The 21,688-nt window shown below is 43.7% G+C and overlaps 1 protein-coding gene across 1 annotated transcript in view; it reads right to left on the bottom strand.

Moving 5' to 3' along the window:
• LOC142016089 (hexokinase HKDC1) overlaps window positions 1-21,370 on the bottom strand; it is a 45,506-nt gene extending 24,136 nt beyond the window's left edge. The window contains exons 1-8 of the mRNA XM_075000243.1: window positions 21,239-21,370; window positions 14,248-14,410; window positions 6,891-7,039; window positions 6,680-6,799; window positions 5,645-5,740; window positions 4,254-4,353; window positions 2,822-3,005; window positions 1,139-1,294 (exon numbers count right to left, since the gene is read on the bottom strand). Of these exons, the coding sequence (XP_074856344.1) occupies window positions 1,139-1,294; window positions 2,822-3,005; window positions 4,254-4,353; window positions 5,645-5,740; window positions 6,680-6,799; window positions 6,891-7,039; window positions 14,248-14,410; window positions 21,239-21,301 (1,031 nt within the window). The 5' untranslated portion in view covers window positions 21,302-21,370. The remainder of the gene's footprint in view (window positions 1-1,138; window positions 1,295-2,821; window positions 3,006-4,253; window positions 4,354-5,644; window positions 5,741-6,679; window positions 6,800-6,890; window positions 7,040-14,247; window positions 14,411-21,238) is intronic.
• Window positions 21,371-21,688: the final 318 nt, after the last annotated feature.

Raw genomic sequence — 21,688 nt, 5'->3', positions numbered from 1 at the left:
AGCTGAGCACTTGGGCAGCCTCCTGGGACAGATTCAGGTGCTTCCCAGCTGATTAGCAGAGCTCCCACAGCCACTGACAGTGGAAGCATGTGTTTCTGTTGGGGGTGTACCTCTGCACATGCCGTGGCACGCATAACAAAATATATTCAGCCTATGAATGGAAAAACTTAAAGGGCGCACTGCACCCCAAAGACAAATTTCCAACCAGATCTACAACACTGCAGTCTTTTAAAAAGCCAGCCACCTTACACACATCCCAGAGAACTGGAAAGGACCTTAGGGTGTCACTGAGTCCAGTCCCCTGCCCTCTTGGCAGGACCAAGCACCACCCCTTTTATTTTAATCTATTTGCCCCAGATCCCTAAATAGCCCGCTCAGGGATTGAACTCACAATGCTTAGTTTAGCAGGCCAATGCTCTAGCCACTGCTTATCCCATTCCTTCCCTGCCCACATGCAACACAGGTAGAAGGGAGCAGGTCTGTCTGCCATAAATAACTTAAATCCCTCCACCCTTCCTGAACATAATGAAGCAGTAACAGCTGCATGGGAAGTCAGGTGAACGCTTTGGGGATTGTGTCGAAGTAGAGGAGTTTGAGTGTTTTGCACGAATACTGTGTACCTTGGTTCCCCTTCAGGCTGCATATTTAACAAGGGTGGCAGGAGAGCGAGTTTGTTGCAGAAGACCAGTGACCTCCCCTCTCAGATGGGATTTGGACAATGGTGCGGAGAGTGGGTTCTCTACTATCTGATGACTAGAGGCCCATCCCTTTTTGGAGGGCAGCCAGTTCTGGCCAGAGGGAACCAAGGCTGGAAGAGAGACAGCCCGAGTTCAGAGACCAGGTGTCTGATTTTGAACCGGAACCCCAAGTGAAGGAGGATTTCTGGTGGCTCCATTCAGTCGTTGATCAATCCATTAAATGTTCTGTTCTGAGGCTAGAAGAGAGAGTTGCTTCTGTCTTGCTGATAGCAACTCAGCATTTGAGCTGGAGGACAACGCCTCCCCCGATCTTCAATCCAGGATCAATATCAAGAATCAATTTCAAATATTGACATATTACTATGGAACGGGAGAAAACTAGTTGCACTTATGGGAAGGCCAAAAAATCACTTACTGAACAGTACTTGTAAAGCTCTTACTTTTCCATAGCAGCTACATGATATGTCTCAATCTTGTCCTTAGTACGCAGAGCAGTTGAGATCTTGCCATTGAAGAGCAGGCCTTTCTTTGCCATTTTTAGAAGAATGAGTCTTACAAGTTCTCCTAAATACAAGCCACTAATCATCTTTTCAAACCTGTTAGTGAATACAAGAAATGGTTACACTCAGGAATGATATTGGCATGTCATCATGAAAAGTTCTCTGACAACTTCTGCTCAGTGTAGAGTGTCAGTCATAAAAGCTAACAGAGCATTAGGAACCATCAGGAAAGGGATAGATAGCAGAAAATAGAATAAGGGTACTGTAAAAATCCATGGTACACCCACACTCTGAATACTAAATGCAATTCTGCTCACTCAATCTCAAAAAAAGATACATTAAAATTAAAAAAAAAAACCACACACACAGAAAAGGGCACCAAAAGTGGTTTGAAGTCTGTAACAGCTTCCATAAGAGGAGAGATTTAAAAGGCTGGGACTGTTCATTTTAGAAAAGAGAAGGGGGGGTATGATAATATTTAGTTTTGCCATGAGTTCCAGGGACTAAGAGATACCTGATGACATCAATAGGTGGCGGGTTTAAAACAAATATAAGGAAGTATTTCTTTACACACTGCACAGTCTACCTGTGGAATTCATTGACAAAACTATAACTGGATTAAAAAGGAATTAGGTATTTTCCTGAATAGTAGGTCCATCAACAGCTATCAGCCAAGATGGTCAAGAATGCAACCTTATGCTCATGGTGTCCCTAAACTTCCAATAGCCAGAGACTCCTAGTGGACAAGAGCAGATGGATCACTCAGTAATTGCCCTGCTCTATTAATTCACTCTGAAGCATCTGGCACTGGCCACTGTCAGAAGACAGCATACTGGACTAGACCCAGTATGGCTGTGCTTACATACAAAATTACCAAGATGCCTAAATGAATCTAATTCTGTCTACAGATCACCAGTACTGCTATATGTTCAGAAGATAAAATATAAGTGACCGCAAAGAGACACAGAGAGAGAGAGAAATTAAACCTACATAAAAATAGGTATCAACAACCATCTGTATTTTAAAAATGGCTATTAATAGTAATTGAAAACACATTAAACATGAAGCAGTTAATTTCCAATGTGTTAACAAATAATACTGCAGGAATTTAACTGTGATAACACGAGAGATTTCTTAGAATCATAGAATCACAGAACTGGAATAAACCTCAAGAGGTCATCAAGTCCATTTCCCTGCACTAACAACACAACCGATACCCATCTAGACCACTCCTGACAGGTGTACGTCTAACCTGCTCTTAAAAATCTCCAGCTGTGGAGATTTTACAATGTTCCTAGGCAATTTATTCCAGTGCTTTAGCACCCTGAGAGTTAGGAAGTTTTTCTAATGACCAAACTAAATATACCTTGCTGATAAGAGATTCCAACATCAAACAATATGTTACAGAAAAGAGGAAGATCTTAACTGAACTGGTCCCAAAACACTTTGGGGATGGATGGATGGAGGCTTAAGCCAGCTTTTGTCATGGCAGAACTGTTCACCTAACCCTATTTCCATACCCAAGGGCACTATAGTTCCATGTATGCTCTGTAAACAGACACCACATGCTGAGACTGTCACAGGGAGTCTCATGTTAGTAAATGAATGAGGAACAATACTTACAATTGCTTTCCAGGATTGACAGATCCCAAGTCAATCTCCCGGTCAAATTCAGTCCTGAGATCCTCCAGTGATCCATCATCTCCAAAGGCGCCCCACTCAGTGTTAATGCACATCCTCCCCTCATCACCTTCCACCAGATCAATGTTACTCATTTCTTCCATGTAGCAGGCGTTTGTGCCAGTTCCTGGGTGCATCAGAAAGAAACAAATTTACAAATGAAGAATTAATTGAAATACATTTTAGAATTAGATTCAGTGCTTTCTTTACCAGAAAATATACTTTTATTAAGTTGCATGTTATGCTATACAAAACTTTCTGTGTTTGAAGCCTGTTAAATAACCATTGAATATCAACGAAATAGTGAATAATATAATGTGGAGATACACATCTCATAGAACTGGAAGGGACCTGAGGACGTCATGAATGAAAGGTGCTGAATACAAGAGTCATTCAAAATTTTTGTGCTATTTCATATTCACTTAAGTATGATACTGTAAAAGAGAGAATTGGGAAAATGTGGAGCAGACATGTTATGAAAAGCGTGTCTCATTCTTGTTGGGAAAGGTAAGATGAAGTTTTCGTCTAGACAAAACAAACATGGATCTTTTAGCTCATTAGCAGAATTATTTATTTTCAGGTCAGAATCTCTGGAAAATATTGCACTGAAACAAACTCATTTATTTCTAGATAAACCTGTATATAGACAGGCTGCAAATTCCTTTACCGTTATGGATCACTCACTTCCTTACAGTAGGAACCATAAACAATGTCACTTTCAAGCAAGATTGTTGCTGTCATTAAAAGGCTTGAAAATACTGACTGTAGTGAAATGAGTTTTTCAAACAGCAAGCAAAAAAAAGCTATTCACTGTGAGCCTGATCCCAAAAGCTCGCCTGTGTTTCAGGACTTGGGAATGTCTTCTCCTCTTATTTTTGTTTAACAGACCTAAATACATTTAACATATTAAAATTTTATGAGCAACTATCTTGCCCCAAAGTGTAGTCAGAAGAAGTCACTAGAAGAAAGGTAATAAAGGGGGAAGAGACAGACAAACATTTGTGTTAGAACTGGAGTAAGTAGAAGCATTTAAGTAGTGATCACTTGTAAAAGATTCCATTTAAAATAAAATATGCCAAGTAGCTTCTATTTAAAGCATAGATCTTGCATCTAATTTGACAACACTAATTTTATTGATTTAGGACTATTTTCTTTTCACAACAGCTTTAACAAGCCAATCTTCTTGCATCTGTAAAATTTTGGATATGCTCGTAGTGCCCCTGGAATGTTTACATTCCAGCAAATCCAGCCTTTTATGCTTTTCGTTTTCAAATAGTTTATTTTTGAACTGGGAAGTCAAAATTGCATCCATCCCCCAGATTTTCTAAAATCATCAGCTTCTTTTGCGGCTCTGCTTCAATAAAATAAAAATTACCTATTATGACACCAACTTCACAGCGCTGATCATCATATCCACAGGTCATCATTGTTCCCACTGTATCATTTACCAGTGCCAAAACATCTACATCAACATCCTAAGAGAATAAAGACCTTGAGTGTTTAGAGAAACATTTACACCCAGCCTTATATTTAAGTAACAGTGTTTAGACACAACTTTGACTAATTTTTAGAGGAACCAGTGTAACAGTGTGACTAAGAGTAATTTACCTCAATGGGATTTAAGCATATGCTTAATTAGGATGGACTTAAGCACATGTGTAAGTGCTTTGTTGAATCAGGGCCAGAATCTTCATTTGTTTTCCCACTCCCTCCAATCCACCAGTACTTTGCCAAGACATGAAAGAAAAACAAAAGTGCCGATGTTCATGTGATGGCACCAGAGATCACCCGGCAAGTCACTCAGGCCTGGGCTGCACTAGGGCTTAATTTCAACTAAGTTTGCTAGTACAGTCATGACCTCAGAGCAAGATTCAGGTCCCTTTACTCATATGAAGGTGTATTCATGCACCTTATTTCTTGCATAGTTCCACTGGAGTCAAAAGAAATTTGGGAGAAAACAGAGCTAAATAACCTAAATAAGTGCACCAGACTCAGGACCCTTAGCCAGGAGTGAGCAAACTTGATGCATCAGGACCCACTTTTCATCCCTGCAGTTTGCAGGGCCTCCCCCACCCGTCTAACGTAATCTAAACCAAAGGAAATTGTAGTTAAATTCATATAAAAAGCCGTCTTTCAACACATGTAAGATAAGTGTGTAGAATGTAAAAGTTTTATTAATCGGTATATAAATGTGAACATTATTAATGAGAAGGATGAGCCTGAGACCCAGCAGCCAATCACATTGTGCCTCCCTTACAAAATTTCATGTCCTCCAATGAAGCCTGCCCCACACTTTGCACTCCCTGGCCCTAAGGGATAAACATTCATGTCAGAGCTGCACAGATTTCTGCTGATATCAGTAAGATTAATACAGAGAGAGAGAGACAACAAAAACAGAACTGGGGTTTTATTTTGCCACGTTAGAAACAGTGAAATACAATATATGATAAAAGGAGATCAATACACATACAAATTTTCATATTTTTAAATGTTGCACAGGTAGAGAAGTGTAAAGGAAATTACCTTCTTAAAGTATCACTGAATATGTACAGAGAAAGCTAACATTATATTTTAATTGTTTCAGCACTAATTTTAAAATCTAATCAATAGTCCCATAGTTAGTACTTTTTACTGCAGGTACAGCAAAGTCAAGCATGAGACTGTAAAGTTATGTACGCTATCCTGCATTATCAGCGATAGAGTAATTCTAAAGTGGGAAATTATTTTATTCTAGTTATTATTCAGACTTTTCACTCTAAAACTTGCCTTATGCTTCCTGAGGGCATGACGTAGAGAACTGACCGCATCTGTCTCCTGCACTCCTCGGACCTTAAAGTTTTTTGTCCAGGAAAGCAGCACACCCTTTAAAAACATTCAATCTATGTTACACATTTAAAAATAAAGTTTAACATTAATAAACGCAGAGGTAGCAGAGAAGAGAGAATATTCTATTCTCTGGCTTTTGGAGAATTTCACTGCCGCTGCTTCACAAGTAAGAATTTGAGCAAAAGTAGCGGAACCGCCCACTGGCGATCAACAACACCGGGATTTGGAGCAAACCAGACAGTTTCAGCTACAGCCATCACCAAAAATATGACAGAAGTTGCCCAAAATAGGACCCTGATCTTGTTAACAGTTACGCACATGCTTCATTTTCAGCATAGGTACTGCTTCAGACCTCTGTGGGCCTATTCACCCATTTAAAGTGAAGCACGCGCATAACCTTTGCAGTATCAGGGCCTAATACACTAACTGTTACTATTGTTGGAGAGGTGGCCAAAAACCGGCAGTTAAATAATGATAGTCCTTGCAGCTTCTGCTCCTACCCTCTATATGCTACCTGATTATTTCAGCCATGTGCCCCCATGTTTTAAGTCTACTATAAATATACCAACCAAGAAGCATTATAATATAAACCTGCTTTATAGCACCAAAACATGTCTTTTGAAATCCATGTAGTATTTTCTATCAGCTGAGTAGATTATTTAAATCCTGTCTTGATACCCAAAAGAGAGCTTCAGCTTCAAGCTCCAGTTGTACTGAAATATGATGACTAATCCTTGAGCTCTACCTTAGCACATGATTGTGATTCCCACGTCTTCCTCTTGGAGGTTTATAACACTATGCAGAGTGTTATGTGTGATTTGAAACTAGGTTGAACTATGAATATAGAATATTTGTCTTCCTCCAAAGGTTACCATTTCGTATGCTGCCATATTTCAACAATCCTTTCAAAAATGCTGGGTATTTTGCGGCTACTACTACAGCGTAGGTACCAATAATTTTTTCTGTTAATCTTACCTCGTCTAATTTAGTCTGTATGCAAGGAAAAGAAAATGTAAAACCGAGAGGGAATTTCTTATGTTTTATGTTTTTGGTCTCCATGAAATCTGCCAGACAATCAGCGACATAGTCAAATAGCTGTAAGAAAGAAAAAAGATCAAGACAGGTCAATAGCTTCAGTTATGTTCAACACAGACAGCAGTTCCGCAGAGGACAACGTGCCACATACTTCTGTTCCATTCCCGCGTGTGATCTCTTTTGGGGTTGGGTAGAACTTGCTCTCCATTTGAACAGTCTGCTTCCCATCTTCGGACACTTTCACTTTTAAGACTCGAAACCTGGAGCCACCAAGATCTAGAGCAAGAAATTCTCCCTTTTCTGAAAGAAAAATAATAAAGGTTACTTACTATTGCAGCAATATAAAGCATGACCTGAAGACATATTTAAGGTAAATGCTCAGGATAATGAATGTGCTTTTTAAATCACTGGAAACAGAATTGTTGCCAGTCGTTAAAGGACTAGGAGCAGGAAAATCTTTAGCTCTACACTAAATACTGCAATTAAAATAAGGGATATTGTAGAGTGTGTTGGGAAGAACTTTTGGCCATATTGAAACGCAGTCCTACTGAACAATCAACAGGCCTAATACATGCTTCATCTTGGACATCTGGTTAAATGTATTCCTGAATTGGAGCCCGAGTGTGGAGTATAGAGGTGGGGATGCTGTTCTCTCTTGGAATTTGATGCAAGCTGACATAGTCCAAAAGGAGATGTAGGAGAAATTGCTTGTGTGCGTGTTTGACATTCAGCATTTTATTTTTATTTTTTACCGTTTCCCTTTCTTTTGTTTATTCTCCTTTCCCTTACTTCTTACTTTCTTCTGAAACTACATACAGGGCCATATGGTGGGGGGTGGGCTGTGTGTGCAAGGGTTGCTCACTTAAGCCCCTCTTGGCTTGAGAGCCTGAGCTGCTGGTTTTAGCTCAAACCCCACCAGCATGAGTCCATCAACCAGGGCTGGAGGTTCACTCCCAGTGCAGTGTGGACATATCCGGGAAGGTGGGCAGGGGGCGAGAAGAAGAATCAGCTTGCCCATCTGCTCTGCATGCAGCACTCTATCTCAGTAACAAATTTTCTCCAAGAACTTCCCACTGCTCAGAGCCTTCTTACAGGAAATTTCAATAAAACTAATACTTTAAAAATGCATTTAATATTGTAGAGTAAGTTTTTTTTGGAGGCACTTAGAAGTTAAATTTGGCCCTATCATGGAGCCATCATACAGCTAGAGTGGCCAAAATTCACACTGGCAACACTCTTCATCAAAAAAAATTTAAAGTTAAATTAAAAAAAAAAAATTCTGCTCTCTACCTGCTTCTCTCATTCTCACACCCACAGGAGTTGGTGTAGCTGTACATGATCTAAACTCCATGGCCGATTTTACTGGCTCTGACCTTGAAAACCCACCCGGAAATATACATCAGTAATTTTATGAGCTGATCTCATGCAGGAAATAATTAGACTATATAAGTCAGTAAACTATAGCACTAGTTAGAAAATTAATAGCTGAATGACAAAAATGAAAAGCACTCGGTTAAATGAGATTTCAAAGAGTGAAGCTCAAAGTGCGGATAGTCTGAAAGTTAACAGCAAACTTGGAATTTGTTTAAATTTTCAGATACTCAGGATCAGTTTTGTCTCCAGAGAAAGCGGCTCTTCTCCAGTAATCAATAGAGAATTCAGGAAGTGTGCATAAGCAGCATTACACAAGACCTAATTTGAAGGGTAAGGTATGTCACATGATGGCATATCAATGAGTCTTTGACCCCAGAGAGAGAGAGAAACTGTTATCTGCCAGAAGAAACTGCCCAGGACTGGCTTTGAGACAAGTGAAGTTGTGAAACAATAATGAGACAATTGTTGAAATCAGATGTCTACTGAAGCCACTTCCGAGTTTCAGTCCAGGCTGAGTGTCATTTGAAAGCTGTGAAAAGCTACGGTATAATGGGACTTACCCCATCATTTACTTTTCTGTTTTTGTGATAGGGATACAGAACGTACTCAAATTTCCAGCAGGGTGACCTAAGAGAGTTATGTACCTACGTAAGTATATAAACTATATGTCCCTCATTTCAAGAGGCAGCACTGATCCTAACTCAACGGTTACCTCAGTTCCCTACAAATTTGCTATCTCAACTTTTAGTGTTGAAAATTATCAATCATCAAATACAGAGAGCAATGGGAGTGAGGCGGGAAGAAGGGTTATTCACACCAAAGGGAGACAGCCCCCCCCATCATTTTAAATGTCCTGCATGAGTAATTTGTTCCCCCAAATTTTGGGTCTGGAACTGGGTGACTTGCTCTTGGGTTGGAAAGCATGGGGCTAAAATAATCCCAATTAAAGGATGAGCCCCGCATAAGAGGGCTGGGGTGATTTATTATAAAGAACAGCTGGATGACATATGGAGAGAGGCTCAGTGAGAAGAGACACTGTGAGAAGTCAGCTGATCTGGGATTCTAGACTGAGGGTATGTCTACGCAGCAATGAAACACCTGTGGCTGGACAAGGTCAGCTACCCTGGGGTCGTGGGGCAGCCATTCAAGGGCAGACTGGTATCAGAGCTCTGCCAGAGCTCTAGCTCCAGCCCAGACCTGAACATCTATACCACAGTTAAATAATCCCAAAGCCCAGGCCCTGTGGGCCTGAGTTAGTTAAGTTGGGCCAGCTGCAGATGTTTAATTGCTGAGGAGACATACTCTAAAACTCCAGCCCAGCAGGACTGGAAGCCTCCAACTAATGCAGAAGAGACCCTAAGCAGGCAAGGAAGTGAAAGCTCTCCAGCCAGGGAGGCTTGGGAGTAGAAAGATAAATGTTTGTTTATGGGACATTAACTTGGGATTTTGTGTTCATTTCTGTGACCAAACACAGGCCTCACAGAGGGATATTCTGACCTCATAAAAAGTGTGTGGAGTCCATGCCAGGAGCCCTTCAAGGGCAAAATCATAAGCAGACACCACAAAGGCACCCTGGCTATGAGGCTGTAGTCACACATGGAGTGCTGCATTGGCAGGTTGAGAAATATGCCTGCATAGGGGAGAGATTTCCCCTTTTGTTTAGCCCAGTACCTACGGGAAAATAAATATCTTTAATGTGCTCGCTGTATAATGGAGTCTCATCAGGATGTGCAAGCAGGAGACATTGAACTGACTGGGGAGCGCTTGGAGGGTCCCTTGCTCCACCAGGCAGTGGCCCACTCCACTTCCATGGGCTCAGTCTCCTTTGGCTTGCTGGCTGGCTGGCCTGCAAATGTGGAGTGGGGGGCAGAGGGGCAAAAGGGACAGTTGCCCTGGAAGTGCTGCGGTAGCACAGCTCTGCCATTCTGCATGGCTGGGGAGGGCTCCCTGCCTAGGCCCCACCTCTTCTGCCATTGGCCCTGCCCCTTCCCGTGGCCTGGAGCCAGGCTGCCTCCCACCTCAGCCAGGCCTGCAGTAGCAGTTGGCCCCACTGCTGGTCAGCTGAATCCTCATTCAGCACAAATCACTCCCTCAGTCAGTCTGTTTGGTAGTGTCTGGCTGAATTATTACTATTGGTAGAAATAAGGGTTAATTCAATCAGATCTAACAAGCACTTTCCTGACAGAATAGTTAGATTGTATTGGGTAAAACTCCTTCTCTGTTATATAATTTTCAAAATGTAGACACAGATTTTTACAAATAAACAGAAGTACAGAAGCCCCTCTGGGGACCCAAATTGAGAAAGGACTAGGTAGCCCTGTCAGGAAATCATGGATCCATGAGGTAGATGGGAGTTACTAGAGATTCAGTACAATAGCTGGAATTTAATACGAAGGCTCCAGTCCTGCACTGGGGTTCACTCCAAACCTATGCCCATTGTAGCCTATTAGGATCTCTCTCTCTCTCTCTCTCTCTCTCACACACACACACACACACACACAGAATGTGGAAGCACAAGCTGAAGGAATTTGAAGAATGTGTTCTTTACTGATCATTTACATGGAAATGGGGGGAGTTCAGCAAGTGTACATGTAAATAATTGATTTGTTTACAAGACCTGCTGGGTAGCAGGAAAAAAGCACTGGTGTTCACCTATTGCAGTTATTTCCCAATCTTTTTGAGAGAGGAACCCATTTTGACAATTCAGGATGACCTTATGACCCAAGGCAATTCAAAATGCGGGAGGGGAATAAGGTTCTCCCCTGGGAAAAAACGCACCCTCCAACTTAAACCCCCCTCAGCCCCAAATCACCCCCATCACTCCAGGCTCCCAGCCAGCTGGTTCAACCAGTATCCCTTCCCCGCTTCCACTCTACAGTGCTCTGCTGAGGGGAGCCCTGTGTGAGCCACATCTTACACAGCGGTGATAACTGTTCTGTATCCCCACTACAATTTCAAGCATTGGTGGTATTCCACAGTTCCTACAGTGGGTGACAGCTTAATTTGTGACTGTACAACGAGTTGTTTACATTAGGTCAGGGATTCTCAACCTGTGGGTTGTTGGGACCCAAATTTGGGTTGCATTTAGGTTTTCTAAGGGGCAATGACTGGGCTCTTAATGAGCCATTTGCAGCTGAGAGCTGGTTAGGGCTCTGCACCCCAGCTGGCTCCCACCACACTGCTGCAGGGTCCCCCACTTCGGATCCTGCAGCTAGCACTGCCGTCCAGGGCTAAGCAGCCCAGCCAGCTTCAAGCCACGCTGCTGCAGGGTTCCCCCACACTGGATCCTATGACTGGTGTTGCTGGTCAGGCAGACAAGCGGCTGGCAGAGGCGACCAGTGGAGCACAGTGGGCAAGCAGCTGGCAGGGGCAACCAGTGGAAGCGGCTGGTGACATGCAGCAGGCAAGCGGCTGGGAGCTGATCCTGCCCCTGTGTGGAAAGAGACTCCATGCTGATGTGCCTGTGAGCTCAGGGTTCATATGGATCAGACCGTGCTGAGTGGAGAGTTGAGGCAGAAGTACATGCGATAAGTGGGGACTTGCGGATAAAGAGCTTTAAGCAAGGGACTTAGCTCAGTGCCTTGCTTAATGGGGTTTTCCTTTCCTCTGTTTAGGAATACTACATGTGTCACTGTGTACATTTATGTCAGGCTACTGTTATTAAACAAGCTGTTTCCATCTCAGACTCTGTGCTTGTGAGAGGGGAAAAACTGCCTTTATAGGCACCCAGCAGGTTACTAGGTGGGGGCTCGAGCCAGTTTGGTTGCATTATTGACTGAATCCCCCAGGAACTGAATCTGGCCCTACTGGCGGTCACCTGCCATTGCTAGAAAATTTTATATATATTTGATTTATAGTTTGTCAGCATATACTCATCCCTATCTATTTTCTTAAATCTTCCACTGTTTTATTCTTTTTTTTTAGCAGTAATGCAACAGGCATATAGGGGATCACATTCTGTAAGAATTTAGCTTTAGCATGTTTTTATATTTAGGTAAGTGGGAGTATGAGTTGGAAGGGCTAGAAATTTCGACAGCTGGTGAAGAACAAATAGACCCATGTGCTGACATAGAATGCAACATTATCTTGTGTGATATCTGAAGGTACCAAAAAAATACAGTGGCCCTGTCAGACCGGGTGTCCTGCTCTACCGTAGGGGCAAGGGTTACCATGTGGTACTTCTTAGCATTCTAGCTAGAGATGCCCATTTCAAGAGATAGTTCACCAGGGCATGAAGTGACATCTTATGCATATTCAATGGGATGTCATAGTTTAATCCTCCGATCAAATGTGCAAACCTTCAAAAATCTCAGGGTGCAGAAGTCTGGTTTTGGTTTTGGGAAGCTGGTCAGAGTGACTCAGAAAGCCTAACGCCTCAGGGCCGATAGTTTTACAGCAGATTCCTCTTCCTCAAAGTAAAGATTTTCTTTCTCAGAGAAAGAGTTTTCCTTACTCAGACTCTCTTACCGGTACTAGTACTTTTAAATCTTTAAGTTTCTTGTCCTATAATACTTTCCTCTCCCCACCAGTTGAGTGAGGCTGGTCCTTCAACTCCTCAGGAGGGAGCTTGAGTATGGTGTTATACTAGGCATTTGCAACTGTATACTCAGGCTGCATTTACATAACTGACCAGGGGAATCAAATCTGTTATGTTTTCATCGCTTTTGGCATTTGACTGTGTGAGATCTTAATACCAGTTCTAATAAAAATCATTTGATTGCTGTGGGTCCCGAGACATACCTCGAGACATGGAGCTCTTTCAGCTCTTAATATCTGTAGTCCAAGGCTGGGGGCAAACTTAGAGATTCTTAGGTCACATTGGCAAGCTAACACTCAGAACAATATTCCTAATCAAATTTCAAACACCAGTCAACACAATTCAGCGTTCTAATGCGTTCTGCACATAGCCACTCACAAGACTTGAGCCTCATTATATTCCACCATTCTGGCTTCCATTAACTTAATTATTTTTTCTTGTAGATCCAGCTCAGGAGGGAAAGCAGCTGTTTGCCTGAAGTTATACACATCCTCAGAAAAAAAACTTGGTTTTGCACTGATGTTACTGCACTGTAGAGAGACCCTTCACCTATTTAATCCCAGATCCAGTGCTGATTTGAGCTCAGCTTTGCACCAATGGCTAAGAATAGCGTAGCATTTTCGTGTTCAATAAAAATCAAGGTTATATAACTAGCTAAGCATTATCCTCAGAAAAGCAAGAACACTTGCATAGAGACATAGAATATGTTTGTGACATCTGATGGCACATTGTATCTGAAAAGTATTTGGCATTTAGATGGTTTTGTTAAAGAGCCACAATTGTCTTCGCCATGAATGACAACCACTCTGGAAGGGCATTTGGCAAGTTAATATTAGTCTCCAGTTTTCTACTGTCCCTGCTGTAGTGCAGCTGAATATCAACATCCCCTTGAAACCAAGGGAACATTAGAATGTTCCTGCACAGCTCCCACAGCAGCTGAGCTGAGTTGTGCTTAGAGCAAGGAGCAGCTTGTTACAGCATGACTGACACCCAAGGGGAGAGAGGCCTCAGCCCCAATTGTGAAAGATAAATCACCGCCAACTGGGATAAAAAGAGGGAGGAGCCTGGCTGGTGAGAGAGAAAAACACCAGAGGAGGCAGCAAGTTCTGAGAACAGGGAACACCTCAAAGGCGCTCAGGAAAAACCCAAGAGAACCTCAGAAGCACCAAAAGCCATTGGGCCCCAGAACTCCTGTGTGAAGGTGTGGGACTCTCTTGGACTTTCACACCTGCCTCTGAGATGAGAACTGTTGGACTCCTGAACCTGCGAGGCAAAGGGTTGGGACTTTGGGGCCAAAGGAACTGGAGTTGATAAAAGACTGAGTAAAAAAAAAAATCCTGCAGAAGGAACTCTTTCTGTAAAGATTCTGGTCTGAGAAGTAACTATTGCAAAGAACCTAGCTAGAAAACTGATGACAAAGTACCTGCAGGGCCATCCTAGGTCTCAAGGGAACACTCTGGGAGGGTACCCAGCCACCCACACAACTTGAGACTGTTACACAGCTTCCAATGCCAATCCTAGCTGCCTTAACATATTTCATTGCAATCCATCCAGTCCTTAAACCAAGGAAAAAGGAATAATGCTCCAGGCTACTCACCGGACCCATCAGGAATTGACCGTACAAAAGTTGGCAGCATTTTTACAGCAGCGGTTGGGTGTGCATCTCTTTCCAGGCCCTTCACCATCTCTGCTTGGAACCGAGTCATCACATCGAGTAATACATCATCAGAAAGACGCATGTGATAAAGGAACCTGTCGACCTAAAGCAGGACATTCAGAATATTATGTGTGAGGAGGTGTGATGTTCCTGGATTTTTACAATAATTATAAAACCATTTCTGTGTCCACTGTATTAAGTTTGCACCAAATCCTGGGCCACGTGGGCCAAATGAGCTGTCCAATGAAGGCAGGTAATGCCCTGAATCGGTTTATGCTATTTGTATATCTGTGCCATGTTTGTTTGTAAAGTCATAGCTATTGGCTCTACACCTGTATTAGAAATATTTTAGGGCTAAGGCTTCACAATGGAAGGTGTGATCGTGTCCCCAGTCAGGTGACATGGGCTGAAAAAAGGGGAGGCTCAGACTTCACATCCACATTGACTGAGACATGCTGTCTAACCCAGCAGACAATGGCAGAATGCCACAACCAGCAACCTGACCAGTGCTCCATAGGTGTGACCAACAAGAGGCAGCTCAGAAATACTCTCTTCCAGGGGCCAGGTGACTGCCACGTCCATTTCACAGCTCTCTGTGTGGGGGCCAGACACTCTGCTGCCTGTGGCTGTGGTGAAGCAGAGCAACCCAGCTGGGAGCCAGCAGTAAAGCGGAGCAGGCTGCTGGATTGCTCTGCTTCCTGCAGCTCCCGCCACCACAGGGAGTACGGGGTGCCCAATCCCTGTTGCTGCCCTATGCCAGGCCCCACCCAAGTAATCCCCATAGCAGCTAGCATCAATATGGGGCACCATCCTATCCATAGGCTGGCTGGGCTGGCTGCAGTGGGGCCACCCTAAGCACGAAGCCAGTGGCAGCCTCTCCTGACTCCCCCACCCACCCTCTGGCTCTGGTGGGAAGTTTTTCTTTTGACTCCCCCACAACTCTGTGGAACAATAAAAATTCAAGGTTTATTCCACAGTCACATGTCTTTGTAGCAGTGTAGTGTATCTGCAGGAAGACAGCTGTCCCCCACTCAATTTTCTCTTACTGATAGGCTATGAGCTCTGTGAGGAAAGTGTGAGTGTGGTGTTGTGTGCAAAGGAATCGGTCCCTGAAGCCAGCCTGTCCGGTTAATCAGCTGCCAGCAGCACTTTGATGGCCAGAGAATAATAGCTGAGCCTATGAAAGAGTCCACCCAAGAAAGAGAAAAAACCTCATCAAGAGAAGATCAAAGTCCCATCTGCTGCTAGCTGATGACTCATGGTCATACAGGGTCCCCGGGCAGTGCACCAGGACAAGAGAACTGAAACATACAAAAAGACGGATGCAAAGCTATAGGGAGTTCTTGCCATCACCACTCTGCAGGAGTTAGTCTGGGGCGGCAAGAGGAGGCCTACGGCTCCGGCCCTGATCTCTCCCCGGGATGGATGGTACTGACTGCTCCTGAATACTACACTGGCGAGAGAGAGCTGACAAGTGGGGGGTGGGTCGTACAATGAGCCCATGCCCCAGATTCATGACTACAGCCAGACTCACTGGACCAGCTATGCCTTGGCCGCTTCTCCTGTCCCTATGGAACTCTTCACCTGCCTGAGATTCCCTGTGTAAGTGTATGAGTGCAGGAGGGTACGAGTGTGTGTGGGCGTGTGCTTGAAAACTAGTTCCCCTTTTTCCTTTAATTCAACAGTAACATTTAATAAAAAATTAGCATAATCATGGGGTGGTCTTTAGTGTAAATTAGGGTAACATTCTTCCCACAGACTGAACCTCTCACTCCTCATATTTGACCGCATCCCAGAGACTCAGGCAGGGGTCTGTGACCTGTGGTTGTTTAAGGACTCCTTTGTGGCTCCTGATGCTATAATTGCAAAGAAAAAAAAACTACCCGCCTGATCATTTTCAATAAATGGCAAAGTATCTTCATCGCACATCTGGAGAGAGCGATGGACAAAATCAAGGCAGAGGTAGATAGAAGGGATATCTGTGCACGGGAAAAGAATTAACTTGAGGTTCGCGGATGATATAGTTAAGATGAGGAGAAGCTAGCAAAAATGGTGCAGGTGTTAAACGAAGAAGGGAAGCGGTACGGACTGATTATGAACATCGATAAAACAAAAACAATGGTATTTGAAGATAAGGAAATAGGAAGGAAGATCAGTGTTGATGTATTGAACTTGAAAATGTAGAGAAGTTCACATATCTGGGGAGCAACATAACGTATGATCTAGACTGTAAGAAGGAAACAGCAACTAGAACAGCGAAAGCAAGAGCGAGTTTGAAGGTGATGAATAAGATCTGGAAAAGCAAAGCAATTAGCTTAAGAACAAAGCTGAGCATCTTGAATACGTGTGTATTCAGCAGCACGTTGTACGGATGTGAGACATGGATGATAACAAAAGATTCAAAAAGAAGAATATTGGCTTTCGAGAGGAGTTGTTATAGAAATATTCTGAGAATAGGATGGATGCAGATGGTCACCAATGAGGAATTATAGAAGAAGGTACAGCCAAAAGAGAACCAGCTGCAGGCGGCTATAAAACGGAAGCTACAACTATTTGGACATATTTGCAGAATGAACAACGAACGAAAAATCAAGACCCTAGTATTCGGCATAATGGATGGTTCGAATAGGAGAGGTAGACCCCACTATTCCTGGCCCCTCTATCTGCTCTTGTCCCAGTTAGTGTTCTCATTCCATTCATCCCCTCTGGTTGCTCATCACATGCCACACAGCCAGACCTGCCACCCCTCCAGGTTAAGGCCTGCATCCCTCTGCACTCCTGTTAGCTGGGGTGAAATTAGAACTAGTCACACAGACCAAAATTATAAGCATCTCACCTGGGGGCTCACACTGGTTGTATTAACACAGCAAAGGAAGAATCTATCATTTGTTTAGGTAGAGGCCCTTCTTTTGCAGTACCCCCCGTGCCTCCCAGTTCTACTGGAGTTGATGGTTTGTTAACTAAGCTGGTGCTGGCACCATGACTAGGTTTACACTAGACCTTAGAGTCAGTTGCAGATATGCAGTTCCAGCTATGGCAATTGCGTAGCTGGAATCAATTTATCTATGCTTGATTTACCTGGCTGCCCTCATTGAGGAAGGTCAGTGGGAGCTGCTCCCCCATTGACCTCCTGGATTCCTCGCTAGATGGAGGCATACAGGGATCAACAGACAACACCAAACAGTTTGATTTTACACATGGCTACTAGGCGCATGAAATCAAACCCCAGAAGCTCAACCCTGACCAGGCTGATCTACTGGGTAGCGTAGGTGTACCCCACGGTTTCTGCGCCTGTGCAGAAGGATGGCACAGTATTACACACACCAGTCTGACCACCTATACATTGAAAGGGCACAGCAAGACTGGAAGCGATCAAGCTCCCTGCCCCTTGGACATCACCACAGTCCTCACCTCAGCAAGAGGAGCCTCCTTCACAGGGAAGGTGATCACTTACTCTCCAGGCTCTTTTGAAGAGTCAACCAATCAGTGTGCTAAGCCTTCTCCCGCCCCAGCATTCATTTCTGCTGTACCCTGCTAAGTTAGATATTTTCGTACCACAGCTGAGCTACTGAGAGCAGTACAGGTGGGTTGTACCTCAATGCCATCTCATCCTTACTGATGGCAGCATATCTAAACAGTACCCAGTGCTGTGAGGTGTTGAATGACACCTGCAATGGGCAGCAGTGAGTCAGTGGGAGCTGAGCGGGTTCTGCCCCTCAGAGGATCAGGATCATAGGGATCCAAAGATTCATTTCTTTTGGGTCTTAAGGGTTATCTGTTTTAAGCTGCCGTCCTACTTCAGCTGTCTGATGCTTCCTGGCCATTGACCGTAAAAGGTGTCCAACAGTGGAGCCTGGGGAGTGCTAGGAAATCATGTTGGTAAAGTAACGGGAGTCACACGGGCAGTTTCAGTTAAATGAGGGCAAGGAAAGGAGTAAATTGGCCTATTTTAACACCGATAGCTATATTTTTATAGGCCATGTCTGAAAAGTAATTACTCGTTCATGGTCCCATTTAAAACCAATGAGCCAACATTAATCAAAGCACATACACGACAACCCAGATAAGAAACAGGCCAGTCTTTCAGATGCAGCCAGGACCCTGGGGATAACGGAGAAATGTATCATCTAACTTGAGACTTCTGAAAAAAATTATATTGAAAGTATTAAGACACATGCCTCTTTCCTCTCTCTGTCATGTGTGTACACACACACACTTTCCTTCAGAGCAGCTAAGTCTGAGAGGACTATCTAAATAGTGATCAAAAAGTTCCTCTTCTTTTGCAGAGATTTACTCCTGATCATCTGCTTCCTTGAGGGAAAAAAAACAGATTAAGTGGTGGGTGGGTGTGTACACACGTTAGGCTCAATTTGTATTCTGCTAGCATTTTCTCAGGCTCACTTTGGACAATCACCCCCCTTGTTTAGCTGAAGGCTGTGGACAAGTATAAATCCATTAGGAACTTCTGCACTTCAGATAAGAGAGCCCTTCAAAACAAAACATTCCAGAAAGACCAAGCCAGCCTCCTGTGATTCCTAAACTGCTTTACACCCACAGCAAGGTCATACCCTTAAATTGTTTGACTATAAAGATAGGGACTTTCATAAGATCAGGAAAACCTCCATAGTAGCCCAGTAAAATTCTATCTAACCAGCTCCCTCTCATCCCATCAGACCAACACAGTTCTTGTGGTCAGCGTCTTGCCTAAGAAAGTGACACTGTAGCTGTGGTGAGCTGAGCAGGGCTCTAGGGCATTCACACATTAAAATCTTTTCACTAAAATAGTAGAGAAGCCAGGGATAGTTTCCTTGCCTCTGATGTAGTCTCCCCACTTCTTTGGTTACTGAAAGATCAGTTGTACCAGAGACTGCTTATCTCCGGACACCATAAAAGTACTTCCAAATGGCGAGTGTTTTGCCTTTAGGGAGATCTTGATTGCAGCAAAGGTTTTTTTTTTTTGTTTTGTTTTTTTTGACTTTGTTAAATAATGTCCTTCCAAGAAACCCCACAGTGGCTTTTCTGTTAAATTTCTACATCAATAAGCCTCAATAATGCCCTAGCATAATTCCAGGAAAGGTGCTGTTCCGCGTGTTGCTGCTCACTTTCTTAGTTATGATCATGAAAAAACATTGCTGTTTACATGGGACCACAACTGGAGGCTTATCACAGACCAAGGGGGAAATCAAAGGGAAAGCTGCTTGTTAGGATAAAGGGACAGCATATTACCCATTGTGATGTCCACACACCACCTCTTTCTTAGGAAGGACATCAACAGAACAACCCAGCAAGCCCTTCCAGCGTAAGGCACTCTGGTTTTTTGGGGTGGGGAGGGTCCAACCTTATTCTATTGCTGGACTAACCCAGTGGTGACGCTTACATCACTCAAGGGATCTGGGCTCATTTTCTCTTGCTGTTTTGCTTAACACAGCCTACTTTTGCTTCTGCTTTGTTTGTGTATCTTAACATCCATTCTTCCAGCTCATTAAAGAATGGCAATGACAGGACCCCACAGGGAGTCAAGTGTAGACCCCCTTGGCCAGAGACAAGTGGCCACCCAGTGTTAGATCAGAAGGCAGGAAATTGGTGAGGTGGGTGGGGCGATTGATAGAAATGCAGAAGACACAAGGCATTAGGTACAAGGCTTTTATGCTACATTACCATGAGCCTACATACGAGTATGGTGCCACGTGGCTACATGTTGTGTGCCCCAGGCAGAGCACCATTAGTTTGTTCTCACCTAAGAAGCTTAAAGTCTGGTTTGTCTTGGACTTGAATTTTAATATTTTAATTCAAAATAATCAACTTGTCCAAGATGTTCAAAGCCAACTAGAAGTTCTAGACAATTCTGGGTGTGAGTTCACTGCCAGATCATGTGGTCCATTGTCTGGCCCCATGCTGCAGGTTCCACGTCCAGCTGCTGGCTGCCCAGACCTTTATGATGAGATCCTGCAGTCCAGCTATCTAGCATGGCATAGCAGGAGCTGGATGCCAGCCACCAGACTCCACGCCCCATTAGCCGTCCAGCCCCACACAGCTGGGTTCCAGAATCCAGACACCTAGTCCAGCACATGGGTCACCTGCTAGCTTCCCTTCCCCACACTGCAACATCCAGGTCTACTTAGACTGGATAGCGGGTTTGAATCTGGCTGAAAGCTGCCTGGCCCAGCAGTGGAGGCTCAAAATCATGGCATCCCAGCTCCAGCCACCTGGGCCTGCTGCAGGGCCCAGGGTCCATCTGCGTGGTCCCATATGGGGGCTCTGGCTCCCCAGCCCAGCACTCAGGGCTCTGCTCCTGGCCCTATTCCGGAGGTGGGGAGGGCAGAACCTCACTGTGGTTCTCAACCTGTGGCCCATAACAACAAACAGGTTGAGAACTATGGATCTAGACACAAACAAAAAACAAGAAAAAAGAAACCCTGCCAATTAAAACGAAAAGGCGTTTGCATCTCCAAATTCCCCTGAGCCCGATCCAAAGCCCATCAAGGACAACGGGTGTCATCTCAGTGAACTCTGAAACCCCTCCTCAGTTTCAAAAACTTCAACTTCACCATCTAAACCCAAGTGCCAATGCAACCAGGAAAATGTGAAAGCTTCTCATACTATCCTCCGCTGGAGCATGTGCTGGAAAACACTTCATTAACTTTAAAAGGAAGCCTCAGAGCCAACATTGCAGTCTTCTCTCACTGAAGATTACTAACACACTCACTATGTGAATAGCTTTGTTTCCTTGAGTTTTAAGTTTATCAGGTCTAAAGACGAAATAAAGAGAGGACTATTTTGAAGTCCAAAGATTTACCAACCTTTTGATCTCCACCTCCTTGCCAAGAGCAGACGACACACCATGCTCACTCATTGTTACTCATACACTGAAATATGCTCTGCTCTCCTCTAACCCCTGTCAATCTTACTGGCAAACAAAAAAGCACCTTACCTTTTTTATTTGATCTTCTTTTAGTTTTGTACAATAAAAAGCTAATAAATGCACAGCAAACATCTTCCTTAAGCGTATTGGTGATCCAGAAATGAAAGTGTTGCTGTGAATAATTGATTCCAAAGTGGCAGACCTTATTCATGAACTAAGAGTTTAAAATACTTCAGCAAAGCCATTTCCCCAAGTGAGACACTAGAGTGCCAGGGAAATCAAGTCCAGGACTAAATCCAATCAGTTTGGTTGGTTCAATGATTAAACTTCAGTCTCTCTCTCTCTCTCTCTCTCTCCCCACCAGTCCCTCCCTTCCCCTGGTACACACTTTATTGTCTAATAGTAAGCACTTGGCTTACTGCCAAGGTGAAGAAAAAAAAATGATGTGTATTGGTCCATTCAGGAATTTTTACCACTTAACAATCCAGTTACTATGCAGAGTTCTCTGCTTAACCCAGC

Source organism: Carettochelys insculpta, chromosome 7 (assembly GCF_033958435.1).
Source record: "Carettochelys insculpta isolate YL-2023 chromosome 7, ASM3395843v1, whole genome shotgun sequence".
Lineage (NCBI taxonomy): Eukaryota > Metazoa > Chordata > Testudines > Carettochelyidae > Carettochelys > Carettochelys insculpta.
Note: the sequence above shows the minus strand (reverse complement) of the source record. Positions and strands in the feature narration are given on the sequence as shown.